Consider the following 15,739-nt stretch of genomic DNA (forward strand, 5'->3'; position numbering starts at 1 on the left):
GACATTAAGGATTAAGCAGACACAAAACAGTATTAATTCTGGGAACAGGGCCTAGTGAAAAGGGACAGAGGAAGCCTTTTCACACTGAAAATTAGCAATGGAAATTCACCGGACGCAACAATCTTCTGAACACGGCTATAATGAGAAGTCCAGAGAGAGTTGTGTGGAGCTGATAGTCTTAAATATCTTTGTAGCAACTCATTTGGCAATGGCTTGAATGTAACTCTCTGGGGAACCATCACCTTGTCGTGGTGGAGAGGTTTGTGTGTCCCTATGAACCTGAGGGCTGTGTTGTCTGGAGCTGTGTGCTCCTGGTAGGGTCTCCCATGGCAAAGTGGTCTCAGGTGAGGGGCCAGACAAAGAATGGTTAAAAAAAAAACATGAAAGACCGAGGTAGAGAGGGAGTGACCCTGGGAATGTTTAGTATGCCGAGGTCAAACCAGGGCGCTCCATTTCTCCTTCCCTATTTCCCCATATTGTTTGGTTGTTTTGTTATTTTTCAGTTTTTTTTGGTCATGTCCCCCACGGGGTCTCTAGAACACACACCAGCCCCACCCCTAGGCCCGGGGGAGATATGGGGATCAGTAGACGCTGTGTGCGTGGTGCGTACCCAAAGGGTCACCGTGACCCCAAGGACGACACAAGGGTTAAATAAAATGGCGACTTCACCTCCTTTCTTATTCCCTCTATTCTTGCTCATAAAACTGAAGTTAGCGGGAGCTGACTCAATGAGAACAGCAGCGCTGTTATTATGGTCTTATCATATTTCAGTTAAAGATAAAAAAAATCTAGATTGTGATTAATAAATAAATCATTGACAAAGTTTGATTTTGGTTTCTGTAATTTAATCAGGAGAGACACTTTTGCAGAGATGCAAAGAAGATTTATTGTACAGCTCAAACACAATGTACAAAGTCGTTGGCGATTAGACTCCATCGCTATATGAATTTATCGTATGTATGTGTATAGGGCTAGAGAACCATGCAACGACAGCTGATAGCAAAGAGAGAAAAGATTATTTAAAGCGGGGTTGTGACTCTGTGATTGGCCCTTGCCATTTGTGTACGGTTTTGGTTTAGCAGGAAGATGAACGCCTCCAACAGCTGATTGGAGTTAGGTAGAGCATTGATGAAGAGTGAGGTCTTCCTGAAAGGATTTACGCTGCGATACGTATCAATCAGGAGAGACCAGCTGCAGAGATGCGACAGTAATACACACATGATGAAATATACATTTGTTTGGACAACAGCTGAATTGATTTCGGAGTGCATCGATTAAGAGTTAGTGCTCAGTGGTAGAGCGGTTGCCTGCCAATTGGAAGGTTGGTGGTTCAATCCCTGGCCCTTTAGTCTCATATCAGTGTCCTTGGGCAAGACACTGAACCCCGACTTGCCATCGGAGTGTGAATTTGTGGGAGTGTTCATCTGATGAGGAGGTGGCACCTGAATGGTTCCTGTACGATGATGAGCTTTGAGTAGTTGTTAAGACTAGAACAGCGTTATATAAATATAGTACATTTACATTCTGGCTTACAGTGTAAAAGCATTAGCAAATTTGTTCACTTTGTGTGTAAAGATGTTCAAGCATTTTAAATTTGTGTTGCTTGTTGTTCAAAAAGAAATGTGATAATTGTATAGCCCGCACAGACAGAAGTTCTAACTGTGTTAAGAGTTTAGGAAAGTTGGTGGAAACAATTTGTCACAGCAATCATAAAAAACTGTAAACTCGTTGAACTGTGGGTAATGTCCTTTGGTGAAGTCTGCTCACGGAAAGGGCTCAGAAAGTCCCTCACGCCCTTTCGACATCGGGAACACCCTTACGAATTTCGCGAGAGCGCACACCAAAGTTTGTGAGTCTGTGATTCCGGACTTTGGGTTTGTGCCAGTTAATTTGTTTGAAACTCAAAACGCTGCCATAAAATGAACACAAACTCCATGGCGGAAACGTCACGACATGTCAGAAAACACCTGTCTGCTTGACTTGTTCTCCGACGAAAACAATGTGCATTATGATGTGACAATAATGCCTGAATTAATGGAATTTTGGCTTCATAGAGTCATTAACACATGCAAATAATCCTTCAAAAGAATCATGTGCCTTGCAAGACCAAGAGATTTACATAGACATGCAAAAACCCAAAGGTTGGTATCTGTCAGCTGAGAAATCCCTTCATGCCACCTACTGCTAACCTTACTCTAAATGCTGAGAGAAAGCTCAGAATCCTGTGTAAAACTTGAGTTTCTGTCGCTCATCCAGCTCTTGGATCATTTCAAACTCTGTATTTCCAGAATGTCCTCCAGTTTTTAACTTTTTGTTTTTGAGTTCTTCCCAGTAATGACTCCAGTTTCCATCGCTGTCTGCTCCATAGCCAAACACACTGACCTAGGACAACCAAGGGAAACAATGTCAGAACCCGAGGACGTGGTAATAGTCCGCTTAAAATCTTACTTGTTTGCATCAACTTGCAACTCATTAGTGTTTTAAATAATCTCTGGTGATAGTAACAAGGAAAACACCAACTTAAAAATCATCTTACCTCGTCACACATATGTAGGGCAAGAACCAAAGCCAGAAAGCCAGTGGAGGGGTAATTACCCTTCTTTTTCAGCCACGTGTTATGAACATACCTTATAAAAGCAGGATTCAGGACCATCACCTGTTGTGAATCAGAATTAAAACTTGATTTTATTGAACCGTGACTCTTGCAGCCAATAAACTTTACTGTTACTGAATACTTACCAAATCCATATTAGATTTGATTTTTGATTTTACTGGTGCATATGATCTGTTGGAAATGGTGTAAAATGTCACATTTAACATCAAGTGATCGTATGTTTTGAAGCAATCCATAAAGAAATGTATTTGAAGGTCTTAAAGTATCTTTGGAGGAAGTTCTATTTCACATAAGCTATGCGTACTACTATTTTGTTAATGAAAACTGTGAGGAAATATGGATGTCAACAACCTTTATTTCCATGACTAAGATGAGACGATAATAAGGCAACACATATGGCAACAACTTTTATCAAACACTAACTGTGAGAATATAACCATGCAGAATATTTGAGATACACACACACACACACACAGTTTTTTATTGTTTTGTTACACTTGGGTACTACACATTGTTGCTTAGGCAACCTAATATGATATAGCACTAAGTGAGGATTAATTGTTGTTAAACCATGGTTGTAGTGCTAGGTTTCCTTTGTTGAATGGTGTCATAGGTATTTAAAGATGCATGACGTAAGAAACAAAGTCCAACATAGACAACTAAATAATCCTAATGGAGCGACGTGATCGGCTGAACAGAGATTGCAGCTTAAAGTGTAGCTCCTGGCCCTGCTTTGTCAAATAATTGTTTTATGTGGTTCCTACTTCGATATTTTACCACTTTGTGCTTGCTAGAGTTACTTAAAGTAGAACGGCAAACGAGAACAGAAACCAGTACAACGAGATGGATGCAAATGCAGAGGCATTGTGCCTCGAACCACGTTTTACCCACCTGTCTTCTCTGACTGCAAGCCTTGGCTCTATCAGATCAGATGTAAACAACCTGAAAACTACCGTGGACAGCAAAGTATTCTTGACAGCCATGACCATGCTTTTCAGGAGATGAAGGTGAAGCTAGCAGATATGGAAGCCAGAAACCAATGATGCAACATCCCCATCGTCGGGATGAAAGAGGGGCTAGGAGGTGCTGATGCTATCCAGTATCTCTCTCAATCCCTTTCTAAGTGGTTCTCGAATCTGGCAGATGTTCAGATCAAGATGTTGAGAGCCCACCGAATTTACAGTGATAGTAGACGACTTCTAATGCACATTGATTTTCAATGTGCTTTGCAACACAACCAGTCAAGTGTTCCTACAGGCTGCCTGGAATTCTCCGCTTGTCAATTTGCTTCTCTCAAAATTACAGCAACTACACGGTCTATCAGACCATGGATTTAGCAACAATTTTTCCTGATTTATCCTGCAACACTGAAGATCAGAGGCAGCACCCAGTCTAGAGCATTCACTTCCGTCGGGGGATGATGAGGACTATGTGAACCGGGCTGTGCCCCGTTCTCCTGCTGCGGCGGGGAGAGACGATGCTTTGGTTTCTTTCATGGAGGGCGCCGTGGAGGAGGATCAGGACGGAAGCAGCTGCCTGATGAACATGGACCATTGGTTTGTCTTGATCTCTTCATGTGTCGTGGTTTAAATGCACTGTTGTCTGATTTGATTACAGAGACTGTGTTTCAGAATGCTATCTCAACCTAGCTCAATATGGCCGACTCTCCATTGGTCAGCTGAGCCACTGCTAGGCTAGAATTTTCTTTTCAAGGTGCGGTTTTGAGCTTTTTGTTTCTTGTTTCTGTTGATGACAGATGTTGATGTATATATTTGTTTTTTATGTGGAACCAATTGCTATGGCAACCAAGTATTTATGGGCTAGTGTTCCATTTTTGCTGCCCCTTATCCAATCTTGATCACAGACCTACTTTGACTGTTAGCCTTACTGGCTATGTTCCCCCCCCCCCCTTTCTCTCCCTTCTGTCTCGTCTGTTGTTGTTCTGCGTTTCACATGTTTTATATATTGAGGAACTTAACTTTGGATAAACTATTGCTAAAATTTAGCAAAGTGAAAGGCAACAATGTCTGCATGTAATTTCATTTGGCATACAGCTTATTTGATTATGGGTGATCTTTCACTTTTAGTTTGGACTTGTGGCAGACTGATTGCGTCTTATAAACGAACCAGCACTCTGAGAAAGAGAAATGTTGACATTGCAATATTACAGGAGACACATTTACTGCAGGTGGATACCGGCCATTTAGCCAATATTTTCTATCATACAATTGCATCCCCATTAGCGATCTTAAAAACAGAAGGCGTAGCCATTGTTGTCAAATGAAATCTCCCACTTAAAGTGTTGTCTTCTTGGTCAGATAATACAGGCAGGATTTTGATTTCCAACAGAATTTGGTCCCAGAAAAATTACATTTGTGTCAGCTTATGCGCCTAATGTTTTTGATGGCAATTTGTATAATATGCTCACCAATCAAATGCTAGAGTTAACGGACTGTTTTTTGTAGTTGGTTCAGATTTTAATGCTGGAAGGGACCCCAAATATTGATCGGTCGTATCCAAACGCCACTGGGACCAGGATCAGGCTAGAAATGCTCTGAAATCATGGGCTAGCAGCTTGGGATAATTGGCATATTTTCAGATGGTAATATAAGAACTGACCCTGTCAAAATAAAAAAAAATACTTTCAGGCATTTTATTCCAAACAGTGTGAATCTGAGGTTACGTTTAATAAATCCCATGGTGACAGCTGGTTGAATAGGCCTAACTTGCCTCAGTTATCAAGAGGAATCAGCTAGTTTGGACAAATTAATAACTATTAAAGAACTTTGATGGCAGTACAGAATATGCAAAAAGGAATATCACCGGGCTTTGATGGGATTCCCCCTGAATTCTATGCAACATTTTGGGAACAGTTGGGTCTTGACAAGATTAATTTCTCTATTGAGAAGGCCGGACTCTCTAGGGATGTTAACACTTAATTTCCTCACTTTTGAAAAAGGATAAGGATCCTACAGATGGTTCAAGCTATTGACCTCTGATCCTGCTTAACGCTGACATAAAAACCTTTGCAAAACTCCAAGCCCATCGTTTGGAGTTTTTTATAGCAAAATTAGTGAAGTCTGACCAAACAGGATTCATAAAAACGAGACTAGCAGCAGATAATGTTAGATGCCTTCTCCACATTGTTGATTTGGTGGAGGACAGTAAGACCCCAATGTCACTTCTCTCTCTTGATGCAATGAAAGCTTTTGACAGACTTGAGTGGCCATAGTTATGGTTATTCTTCTGAGGGGCTTTGGTAAAATTTTCAGTTGGTATGATCATAGCTTTGTGTTTCAGTCCTTCAACCTGAGTCTTCAACGGACGCACCTCTTCCTCTGTACTTCCAGTTTCTAGATCCTCCCGCCAAGGTTGCCCCTTGAGTCCTGCACTATTTGTCGTTTCACTAGAGAAGCTGGCTCAAGGCCATCCGCCAATTGATTATGGTGTCACCAATATGCATTCATAATACATAGCATCACCTCTCACCATTTGCGGATGATGTTTTGGTCTTTTTAGAAAAACCTTCTCAATCTCTTCCTCCCCTTCTATCATTATGTGAGCAGTATGGAAGCTTATCATGCTTTAAAATTAACTGGACGGCACTGCTTCCTTTAAATGATTCTGCTTGCAATTCAATTATCTGCCGACATCCCCATTGTTAAGCAGTTGAAATATTTTGGCATTATGGTTTTCCCTTAATGCCTAAGCCTTAGCATGACTATTCTGTTGCTCTGAACAGCGTATTGAAAGATTTCTACCCATGTCGATTCAAGCCTGTATCTCAGTGGTTAAAATTAATGTGTTACCCATGATTAATGATCAAAATAGTTTTGTGAGCTCTATGCTACCTCTTTCCCCTCCCCTGCTGGCTACTGGCATTAATTACAATAAGCTGTGTCTAAAGTTACCTTGAAAGGCAAGCGACCGCGACTCAATATGTCTACAGAGGAGAGAGGATGCTGGCCTTTCTGTTCCCAACTTTAAACACTATTTTTAGTCCTTTGTGTTAAGACCCCTCCTTACCTGGCTTAACCCAGATATGTCTGTTTGCTGGTGTACCTTACAAAGTGTTATGACAGAGCCTTGGTCACTCCATGATGTCTTTTTTGCCAACGTTTCTAACAAACAGGGCCAGCTGTTACTGTCAATGTTTTGGTTCTGGATGACCTGTAAGCCTTCCAGCACTCCAAAGCTCAAAACCATGCTGTGTTTTCTGGACTTACAGCTGCTAAGAGGATGATTGCAACCGGTTGGAAGCAACCTCATGACTTATCTGTTCGTACGGATCCTTTCTTTTTTGGATGTTGTATAAATGGAACTATCTCCAGCTCGCATTAATGATGCCCCAGGACAGACTTGCGACCCTTTGCTCAGCATTGCTGAGTCCTTGAAATCTATGTGGTGAATTTGCATTAGTCTTCTGTTTGCTTCTGTTTAACTGTTTGATTAGTCCCCTTGTGTCTGTCTGTTTGTGTATCTGTTTATGTGTGTTTGTGTATGTGTATGTCTGTTTCTGCTTGTAATATTTTTAAGCCCCTTGCCCCTCGCGTCTTTCCTTTCTGTATGTTTTGGCCTTGGGACATATTTTTATGTTCCAGTGTTTTGCTTATGGTTTGCTTTTGATTTTTCTTAATTTGTACAATAAAACTAAAAAAAATACCATTTGATCACAAAAAAGAATAATCTTAATCCAAAGCGATTAAAAGGATCCTGTTATGGTCGGGGTCCAGCTGGCCGTGAGTTTTGTCTGTTTACTATTTTTTTCTGACTTTTCTGTTCTGCCCTGTGTTTTTTATCTGCTGTTTGGTTTCTTACTTTCTCCTGCCAAAGTCAGCTGACTACGCACACCTGACAATCATCAACAATCAACCGCTCCTGCTGCTCACACCTGCCTGTCATCAACCATCACCGACAGTGCATCCACCCTGGCTCTCCATCCACTCTTTGCTTGATTGTTGCTACTTTCACACTGGTGAACTTTGCTCAAACAAGCCTTCTTGAAACTTTTTGTCTCCCTGTGTCTTTCAGGAACTTACCTCCTTTTGTTTCCTCCGTTTGCAGCGTCATCTCCACCCCTGTTCCTACCTCTGATCAGCAGGCTCCCCTCCTGGTCCTCCTTCCACGGTGCCCTGCTACCTCCAGCCTCCTCCTCGGCTCCTGCTCCCGGTGTTCCCATTTGTTCCATCCGTGTCTCTTCCTCGGCTTCTAATCTCCGTCCGTGCCTGTGTCTTCCTCTTCCTGTCAGCCACCTATCCCGAGCTCTCCCCAGCCTCTGGTTCCTGGTTTCCTGGTCCCCGGCGTCCACCCTCCCAATCCCCTTTCCCTTGCTCCTTCCATTAAAGATTTTTCCCGGAGCCGTGCTCTCCTTTTCTAACAGAGCTTCTTGCATAATTTAGTGTACAGTCAAACGAGACATAGAAACAACACCATCTATGGTCCAGACCTGTAAGGTTACTGTAATGTTAAAATTTCCACATTTAAATAGGTTATTTTGCAATATTTAGTTTTCTCATTTTTTTGCATGTTGACATTGTCACGTGTTTAATGACGTTTGTGCCGTTTTGTCATCGTCTCATTTTAATCATAAAAAAAAAACTAAGGTTAATTTGACTTAACTTTTATATCCGTAAGTCTATCTTCGCCAACCACAAACAATTATTTTTAAAATGAATTCAAAATTTTACATTTTATCAATTTAGTATGTATAAAATGTTAAGATTTTTAAAAATTGTGATTTCCCCCTGGAATTATGTATGTTCATGTTCATTTCTGTTTTGATTGTTGTTTGAATTTTGGGGTGAAAGAAACGTTTCATCATAGTTTTCATTTACAAGATAAACTCTGCTAGGAAGAAAAGATATGATAGTCCATAGACTCACCGTCCTTTGAATCCTGTGGTGAGGGCCTTTGTGAGCCACTCAAGATCCTTTATCTTAAATGGAGCCAGCACAAGATGGGTGGTGTTATCTAAATCCACAGAACTCTCTGGATACATGACATGATGAGTTGTTCTGGTCCCAACATCCGCTTCATAGCCTTTCATTTGACCAGTGTTCATTCTAAATAGTGCAGAGGGATTTATTTCACCTGCCACTGTCTTTGACAGAAATACATCAGGGGACTGCTTGAATTTTAGTTTCTGACATTGATGAAATAAATTAGATGTATGCCCCACTGACTCAAATCATTGTGGCCAAAGACAATATTAGAAGAAAACTGATTAATTTTGCTGGAGGATTTACCTTATGATGATGTCATGTATATCTATGATAGGTCCATAATGTGATCTCCTCAAATTAACAGAATTCCCCACCACAGCACAAGTCCTGCAGCGGTCAGGGCTGGACTCTAGAACATCTGGACTGGGTGGAACCGTCAGAAACAGCCTGGCCACTGTTGCTCTGAAGGTACTGTAGTTTCCCTTTTCACTCTGTAAGCACTGTCAGGCACACCAAAGAAATGGATTATTATGAACACATTGGCATTGTCACAATTAGGGTTGGGCAATAAAACAATAACCATGTGTTTTGTTATCAATATCAATAAAAAATAAAAAATGCCACATCCAGTGTGGCAGTTTTTAGGATTTATAAGTCTGATCGTAGTCCGACCAATGTTGTCTACAAATTATACAAGACCATCGTCCCCACTAAGACTGGTAATACCACAAACTTGTTAAACCACCTTTGCCGTGCTCACCCTTTGGAGCACAGACGTATGCGCCAGCAACGTCCAAGCAGAAGACCACGATGGAGAGGAGCTCCACATCAGAAAACAACCGAGCCAGTGGCATATCCCATAGACAAAGACATGCTTCTGCTGAGCGCTGTCGAGAAGCCGGGTTACAACATTTCACACAATGCATGACCCGCAGTAGTTTCTTCCTGGATGAAAGTACAGCAAGTATGCTGCAGCAAGAAATACAACCGAGTACTTTGCAACAATGTCTAACATGTGGTCAAGCCGTACTTTTGAGCCATACACTACATAGACTATTCACTTCTTACTAGGTTTTGAAAACCAGATGCCTCGAGACTGCATATTACCCCGAAGACCACTCAGGAGAAGTGATAGAGGAACAACTGGACACGGCTGCAGTGTTTTGGCCATCGTTTGCACTCAGCTATTGGTGAGTAGCATTGACATTTTCATGCTTGTCATCCATGTTTGTTGTTTGTTCCTATGTTGATTTCATTAACAAGTACATTGAGATTATATAATTACATCATTTAAAATCTATGAAAGGAGCTTTACACACTGACGCGTGTGTCCTGTTTTTCCGCAAGTGCAGCAGGATAGGATAGAAGAGTGTGTGTAAGAAACCTTTTCTTACTCATGGGAGAAAAAGGGAGTGCGCTCCCTAAAGCACAGCAACGTCTCCGTCGTCCTACAGCCCAGCTGGTCACAGAGTCACTAACCAGGTGGGGCTCAAGACAGAAGATGGTAGTAAGAGTCCTAGAGCAACAAAAGGCCATCACTTCTGTCTGATGACAAAAACAACAGGCACCTGATCCCAATGTGGCAGGATGTTGACGTCCTTGAGTCAATGCATGCAGCCTTAACTCCTCTCCTGGAGTTCACAGACTCCCTTTCACATCACATACGAGACTCTGGGGAGTCACATAGGACTCCCCAGAGTCTCGTATGTGATGCCTGTGATCCACCTCTTTTGCTTAAATTTGCTGAAAGTTAATGAGGGGGACACTCAGCTCACAAAAGAACTGAAGACAAGAAATATTGGCCGAGTATCTAGACGAGAAAAAGGCTGGCCCTGACACAGATAATCTCCTTGACATGGCTACCTTCGTGGACCCTAGGTTCAACCCTTGTATTGTCTACACTTTCGAGACACTCGGGTCAGATTGACCCGTGACTTATTTGGGGTTTTAAAAGCAATTGTGAAATAATTTTTTACTTCATAATCTATTAACAAATATTTTCTTGATCTCAATTTCAGACAATTGAGATAACAAATATGTTCAGGGAATGCAATCAGAGAAATTGAAAATGGAAATGTGATTCGTTTTTTTGTCTTAAGGTTATAATTCATGTTAAAAAAATCGCTATGGGAAAAAACTTGTAATAATAATTTTCTGAATTGAGAAAGGAATACATTTTTCTTCTTGTAAATTTTTTTTGAAATGGGTCAATTTGACCCGAATACCATACAAGGTTGTCATCAGGGTCCTGGAGTGACAGGTGCCTATGGGCAGACATTAACGTATCATCGATCTCTTCCCAATCCGATTCTCCATTTCCAACTCTAAGCTTCTAGTAATGCAGCCGCCTTGTCAGAAGACACCATAACAAATGGCCTTGCTAGGCTATTTGTGGTGGTCTGAGCGCAGGCCTGGAGGGGTCGCTCTCTGGACATTGTCCTTTGGAGTCGAACGCCCCCATGCGATGTAGATGCCAAGTAGAACTTGTAGCCTAATAGTAATTGTGTTGTTGTGTTTGTATGTTTCTGGATGTATGATGTTGAAACAAGGGGGCAGAAAATACATCTGAGGGCGCAAAGCCCCCTTTTTCCCCCTCGTGGGACCAGGTGTATATTTCATTCCCTGATCTGAAGTGCAGGTTGAGAGACTGTTTTCTTGTAAGACCACAACGTACCTTCCACCAGTTGAAATCGTCATCGGAGAGGTTGTAGTTGGCCGACAAAAATGGTTCAACAGATTTGTTGAAACGCTTCTTAAACCACGGATCATCTTCGGATAAACATCGCTCACAAGCACAGAGGCTTTGGTCCCGAGGCAGGTTACATGGCATAAATCCTCTCCAAGACACACAGAGAGTAGTCACACACAGCAGGAAAATGATGGCCCTTTCTTTTGATTTCATCTTGGCTTGTCACGCTTCAAATGATGATCCAGCTCCAATCTGTGGCAAAATACACAAGAGTCTACAATCATGAATGACATAAAAGAAAAACTTGTCATATTATCCGTTTAGAGATGCACTCATCAAAAGAAAATAAAGCAGTCCGGCAGTGAAAAACTAGCCTGGTCCTACCAGACTGTGGTCCATTAGACCGGTCCTACAAGACTCTGGTCCATTAGCCCAGTCCTGCCAGACTCTGATCCATTAGCATGGTCCTACAAGACTGTGGTCCATTAGACCGGTCCTACAAGACTCTGGTCCATTAGCCCAGTCCTGCCAGACTCTGGTCCATTAGCCCGGTCCTACCAGACTCTGGAACATTATCCCGGTCCTACCAGACTCTTGTCCATTAGCCCGGTCTTACCAGACTCTTGTCCAGTAGCCTGGTCCTGCAAGACTCTGATTCATTAGCCCGGTCCTCACAGACTCTGGTCCATTACCGGGGTCCTACCACACTGTGGTTTATTAGCCTGGTCCTACCAGACTCTGGTCCAATAGCTTGGTCCTACCAGACTCTGGTCCATTTGCCAGATTAGCAAATGACAGGGTCTATTTGCATATTTTATAAAAATTTGGCTACACATTTAACATTTAGATTAAAATTTTAGATTCAATATTTGGTTGTAGATTTAACATTTAGCCTTTTGTAACTTTCACGTTGTGTTGATTCTAGCAACTTTGTGGAAAAAAGTGGTAATGTTTTTACCACGCGCTGTCATAACGATCTTTTCTTTACGGTTGTCACAGTCTGTGCCCTCTGGATTACCCTGTCTCTGTCTTTCCCTGTGTCTCCTCCCCTGTGTGTGTGTGTGTGTGTGTGTGTGTGTGTGTTAGGGTTAACACACACCTGACTTCCATTTACCATCAAGCTCAGTATAAGAAACCTGGCTCTCAACTCACTCATTGCCGGATTGTTTTCCCCTCCCCACGTGGTACCTCTTCAGGCTCAGAACTCCAGTGAAGAATATGATAGCGTATCAGTTTTTTTTTTATATATTTGCAATGAATGTTCTGCTCAGACAGAAAATAATTCATTTACAATAACAGAACACATTACAGATGCATTGTTGCATTTAAAGTGTTGCACACATACAGTAACTTAGCCTACTTTGGATGTATTGTGAGCTAAACCAGGTAAGCATTGGGAGTTATAATAACTTAGATTAATATAGTGCATTTAATGACTTTACACAATAACCGGGGGACCAGGAAAAGAGAATAGTAGCCTAACACAGACTAAACGGAAGAAAATGTCTGCGCTAGATGGAAGAGGACGTCATTTCATGTGGGCTACTGACGTACAACCCTATCGCGCAATCTGAAGTTAATTTTATGAATGAAACAGACATATTGCATACATACCAAATTCTGGGACGTTTAAGAATCGTTTACAATCCCGTAACCGTCTCCATGTGTTGAAAGCCCGACCGAGTGTAACCCAGGATTTGTTGCTCTTCTTTTAATTTCCTTCTTTTGTGGGATGGTCCTGATCCGCATCAGCCACAACTACACCAGGTAGCTTCTGAAATCAGATCAAAATACCATTAGGCCTGTTTAAAGAAATCTCCTGTTACTTTGAATCTGCTTATTCAATAAGACAGGCTTTTCCGGTGTTACAGCTCTGTAGCGCTGTCTACCTGCTGTAAATCATTTTGGAACTTCACGGAAATAAAAATTATGTAAACATAGTGTTCTTTTCACTGTTAGTCTCATATGCTGTTACAGCTCATTTCAGAACATCAGTCGGAAAATGACAGAACCATTTTAAAAGTGACATATAGTCACTTTACATATTTACATATAGTCACTTTAACTTAATTTTACTTTCACAACATATATAACTGCATAGAACATGCAGTTTTACACAAATTTCTGCCTTTTAATGTGAGAGAAATGAGCTAAATGTGCGCAAAGTGAGCTAAATAATCAAAATATATCTGCTGTAAAAAAATTAACCTGTATTTCAATATTGCAACTGTTACTTCATGTTGTCTTCGGGTCAAAATTGACCCGTTTTCAGATAATAATTTTTTTTGTCACAAAAAAATGGGCTGTCAAAATAAGTGCTGAAATGTCAACATTAAAAATATAAAAAAAACTTTGGAAAACACACCAAAAAACCAAACCCCACAACATTGAAAAAGTGACAAAAATGTGGGGAAAAGCGTTGATAATGTTGAAAAAAACTATATGTTTTTTTCATGGTTGACGGGAAAACAACACAAGGGTTAATAACAATTACTAATGGTACATGTTAATATATTTACTTAATTCCTGTAGGCCTGGTCATTTTTTATTTATAGCCAAATATACCTAAAATCTATGAAAATTATATCAATAAAAGAAAGAGACGAATAAAAAGTAAAAGTTATATTGTAGTAATGTTATTTTGTCCTACCTGATGAGAGCAAATCCGCTTCTTGTATTGAGAAAACGTGTGCCTTCAGTAGTGTCGGAGGATGAGGATTCACTAAAGGAATAACGTGTGTGTGGTTTGATCAATGCCAGGATTAAGTCTTCTGGTTGGGAATTGGCACACTGCTGTGTGTGTGTGTGTGGGGGGGGGGCGGGTGGGTGTGGTGTCCAAGATCCATCCCAACATTAATATTAAGAAAGAAACCATTTCTGCACAAATCGTTCCAATTTCCTGCCTTCTTCTGTCATTATACAGTATCTCAGTACTTTAGAAAGAAATCCAAAGACATGATGTTACAATATTTAAATTCTTCAAGTTTCGAGTTCTGTAAGTGATTAATTTTTAGGCAGAAGCTTGTGAAAGAAATCGGGTACCACCAGTAGCTCCAGGTCCTCCTGCTCTGGACTGTAACAAATCCAATCCCAAAAAGGAAGAAGAGCATAGTATTACCTTCTCCAGTGAAGTTAAACACGTATTTTAAGAAGTGCAGTTGACTGAACGTTGTCGGTGCGATCCAGATCGTGGCGCAACAGGTACTTACCTCTCAGTGCGCAGCAGCAGGGGCGCAACCAATCTGGACTGTATTTCCAAAATTCGCGAATGGTCCGTGGAGCCAGGGCGCATGAGTAACTGACCCCCAACTGCTCATTATTATGCTCGTGAAATCAATTAATATGGACAAAATCGGACGTGGATTATGACACAAAAGTAGAGAGAGAGAGAGAGAGAGAGAGATATAGAGAGAGAGAGAGACCACAGTCCGCTGTGGCTTTGCGTGTCCCAGCAACATCCCGGGCTTCTCATTGGACAGAAGGCAGCAGCAGGCTGAGGCGCAGCTCCAATATTCCCTGTGAGACACGGTTCTGGCCACTTTAATATAATGCATGTGCTCTGTAAAGATTTGAATTAATAGTTTTAGATAAAGAAATAGTGGTTTTGGTTAGCAGTCCACCTTGAACGGGACCCTCTGCACCACAGGGGAAAACATTTTCCCTGTCAGCTAAATGGAAATTAAATGTCTGATAGAGCTTTATAAAATACCAAAAGTCAACGTAATATAACTTTTACACATGAAAGAAAATTAAAACATTATATAGGACTATGTAATGTGTGTGTGTATTTATATATACACTGTACGGTATATTAGTACAGGCCAAAGTTTGGACACACCTTCTCAGTCCATGCGTTTTCTTTATTTTATTTTATTTTCATGACTATTTACAAGATTATCACTGAAGAAATACAAAAAAATATGAATGAACGCATTATGTACTCAACAAAAAAGTGTGACATAACTCTTAAATGGGTCTTACATTTTAGATCCGTCAAAGCACCCCCCCTTTGCTTTTTTGATAGCGCTGCGAACCCTTGGTGTTCTCTCAATGAGCTTCACGAGGTAGTCACCTGAAATGGTCCCCCCCCCCCCCCCCCAGGTGGGCCTTGTCAGGGTTCATTAGTGGGATTTCTTCCTTATTAATGGGGTTGGGACCATCAGTTGTGTTGTGCAGAAGTCAGGTTGATACACAGCCGACAGCCTATTGGACGACTATTAGAATTCATATTACGGCAAGAACCAATCAGCTAAGGGAAGAGAAACAAGTTGGCATCATAACTTTAAGAAATGACGTCAGTCGGTCCGGAAAATTGCAAAAACATTGAATGTGTCCCCTAGTGCCGTCGCAAAAACAATCAAGCACTACAATGAAACTGACTCACATGAGGACCCCCCCCCCAGGAAAGGAAGACCGAGAGACCCCTCTGCTGCTGAGGATGAGATCATCTGAGTCCCCAGCCTCAGAAATCACAAGTTAACAGCAGCTCAGATT

At 41.3% G+C, this 15,739-nt stretch overlaps 1 protein-coding gene across 3 annotated transcripts; it reads right to left on the reverse strand.

The window, feature by feature from the left end:
* Positions 1 to 1,979: 1,979 nt before the first annotated feature.
* LOC117956836 (CMP-N-acetylneuraminate-beta-galactosamide-alpha-2,3-sialyltransferase 1-like) lies at positions 1,980 to 14,135 on the reverse strand. 3 transcript variants are annotated; one of them, XM_034892127.1, is made up of 7 exons: positions 13,896 to 14,135; positions 11,231 to 11,497; positions 8,860 to 9,056; positions 8,497 to 8,676; positions 2,740 to 2,785; positions 2,537 to 2,656; positions 1,980 to 2,382 (listed from the first exon to the last, which is right to left on the reverse strand). In XM_034892127.1, exons 2-7 carry the CDS (start codon positions 11,456 to 11,458, stop codon positions 2,215 to 2,217), a joined length of 939 nt encoding a protein of 312 aa, XP_034748018.1. In that variant the 5' UTR covers positions 11,459 to 11,497; positions 13,896 to 14,135; the 3' UTR covers positions 1,980 to 2,214. The 3 variants fall into 3 exon arrangements, with proteins under 3 accessions (XP_034748018.1, XP_034748019.1, XP_034748020.1); XM_034892128.1 differs by lacking the exon at positions 13,896 to 14,135 and adding an exon at positions 12,860 to 12,902; XM_034892129.1 differs by lacking the exon at positions 13,896 to 14,135 and having other exon boundaries at positions 11,231 to 11,517.
* Positions 14,136 to 15,739: the final 1,604 nt, after the last annotated feature.

The sequence above is a fragment of the Etheostoma cragini genome, chromosome 14, assembly GCF_013103735.1.
Source record: "Etheostoma cragini isolate CJK2018 chromosome 14, CSU_Ecrag_1.0, whole genome shotgun sequence".
Lineage (NCBI taxonomy): Eukaryota > Metazoa > Chordata > Actinopteri > Perciformes > Percidae > Etheostoma > Etheostoma cragini.

Excerpts from the sequence above, each read along its gene's own strand:
- LOC117956836 (XM_034892127.1), bottom strand. The coding sequence starts at position 11,458 with ATGAAATCAAAAGAAAGGGCCATCATTTTCCTGCTGTGTGTGACTACT. Across the intron at positions 2,657-2,739 it reads TCAAATCTAATATGGATTTG|GTGATGGTCCTGAATCCTGC; the intron begins GTAAGTATTCAG and ends GATTCACAACAG. Across the intron at positions 2,383-2,536 it reads CCCTACATATGTGTGACGAG|GTCAGTGTGTTTGGCTATGG; the intron begins GTAAGATGATTT and ends TGGTTGTCCTAG.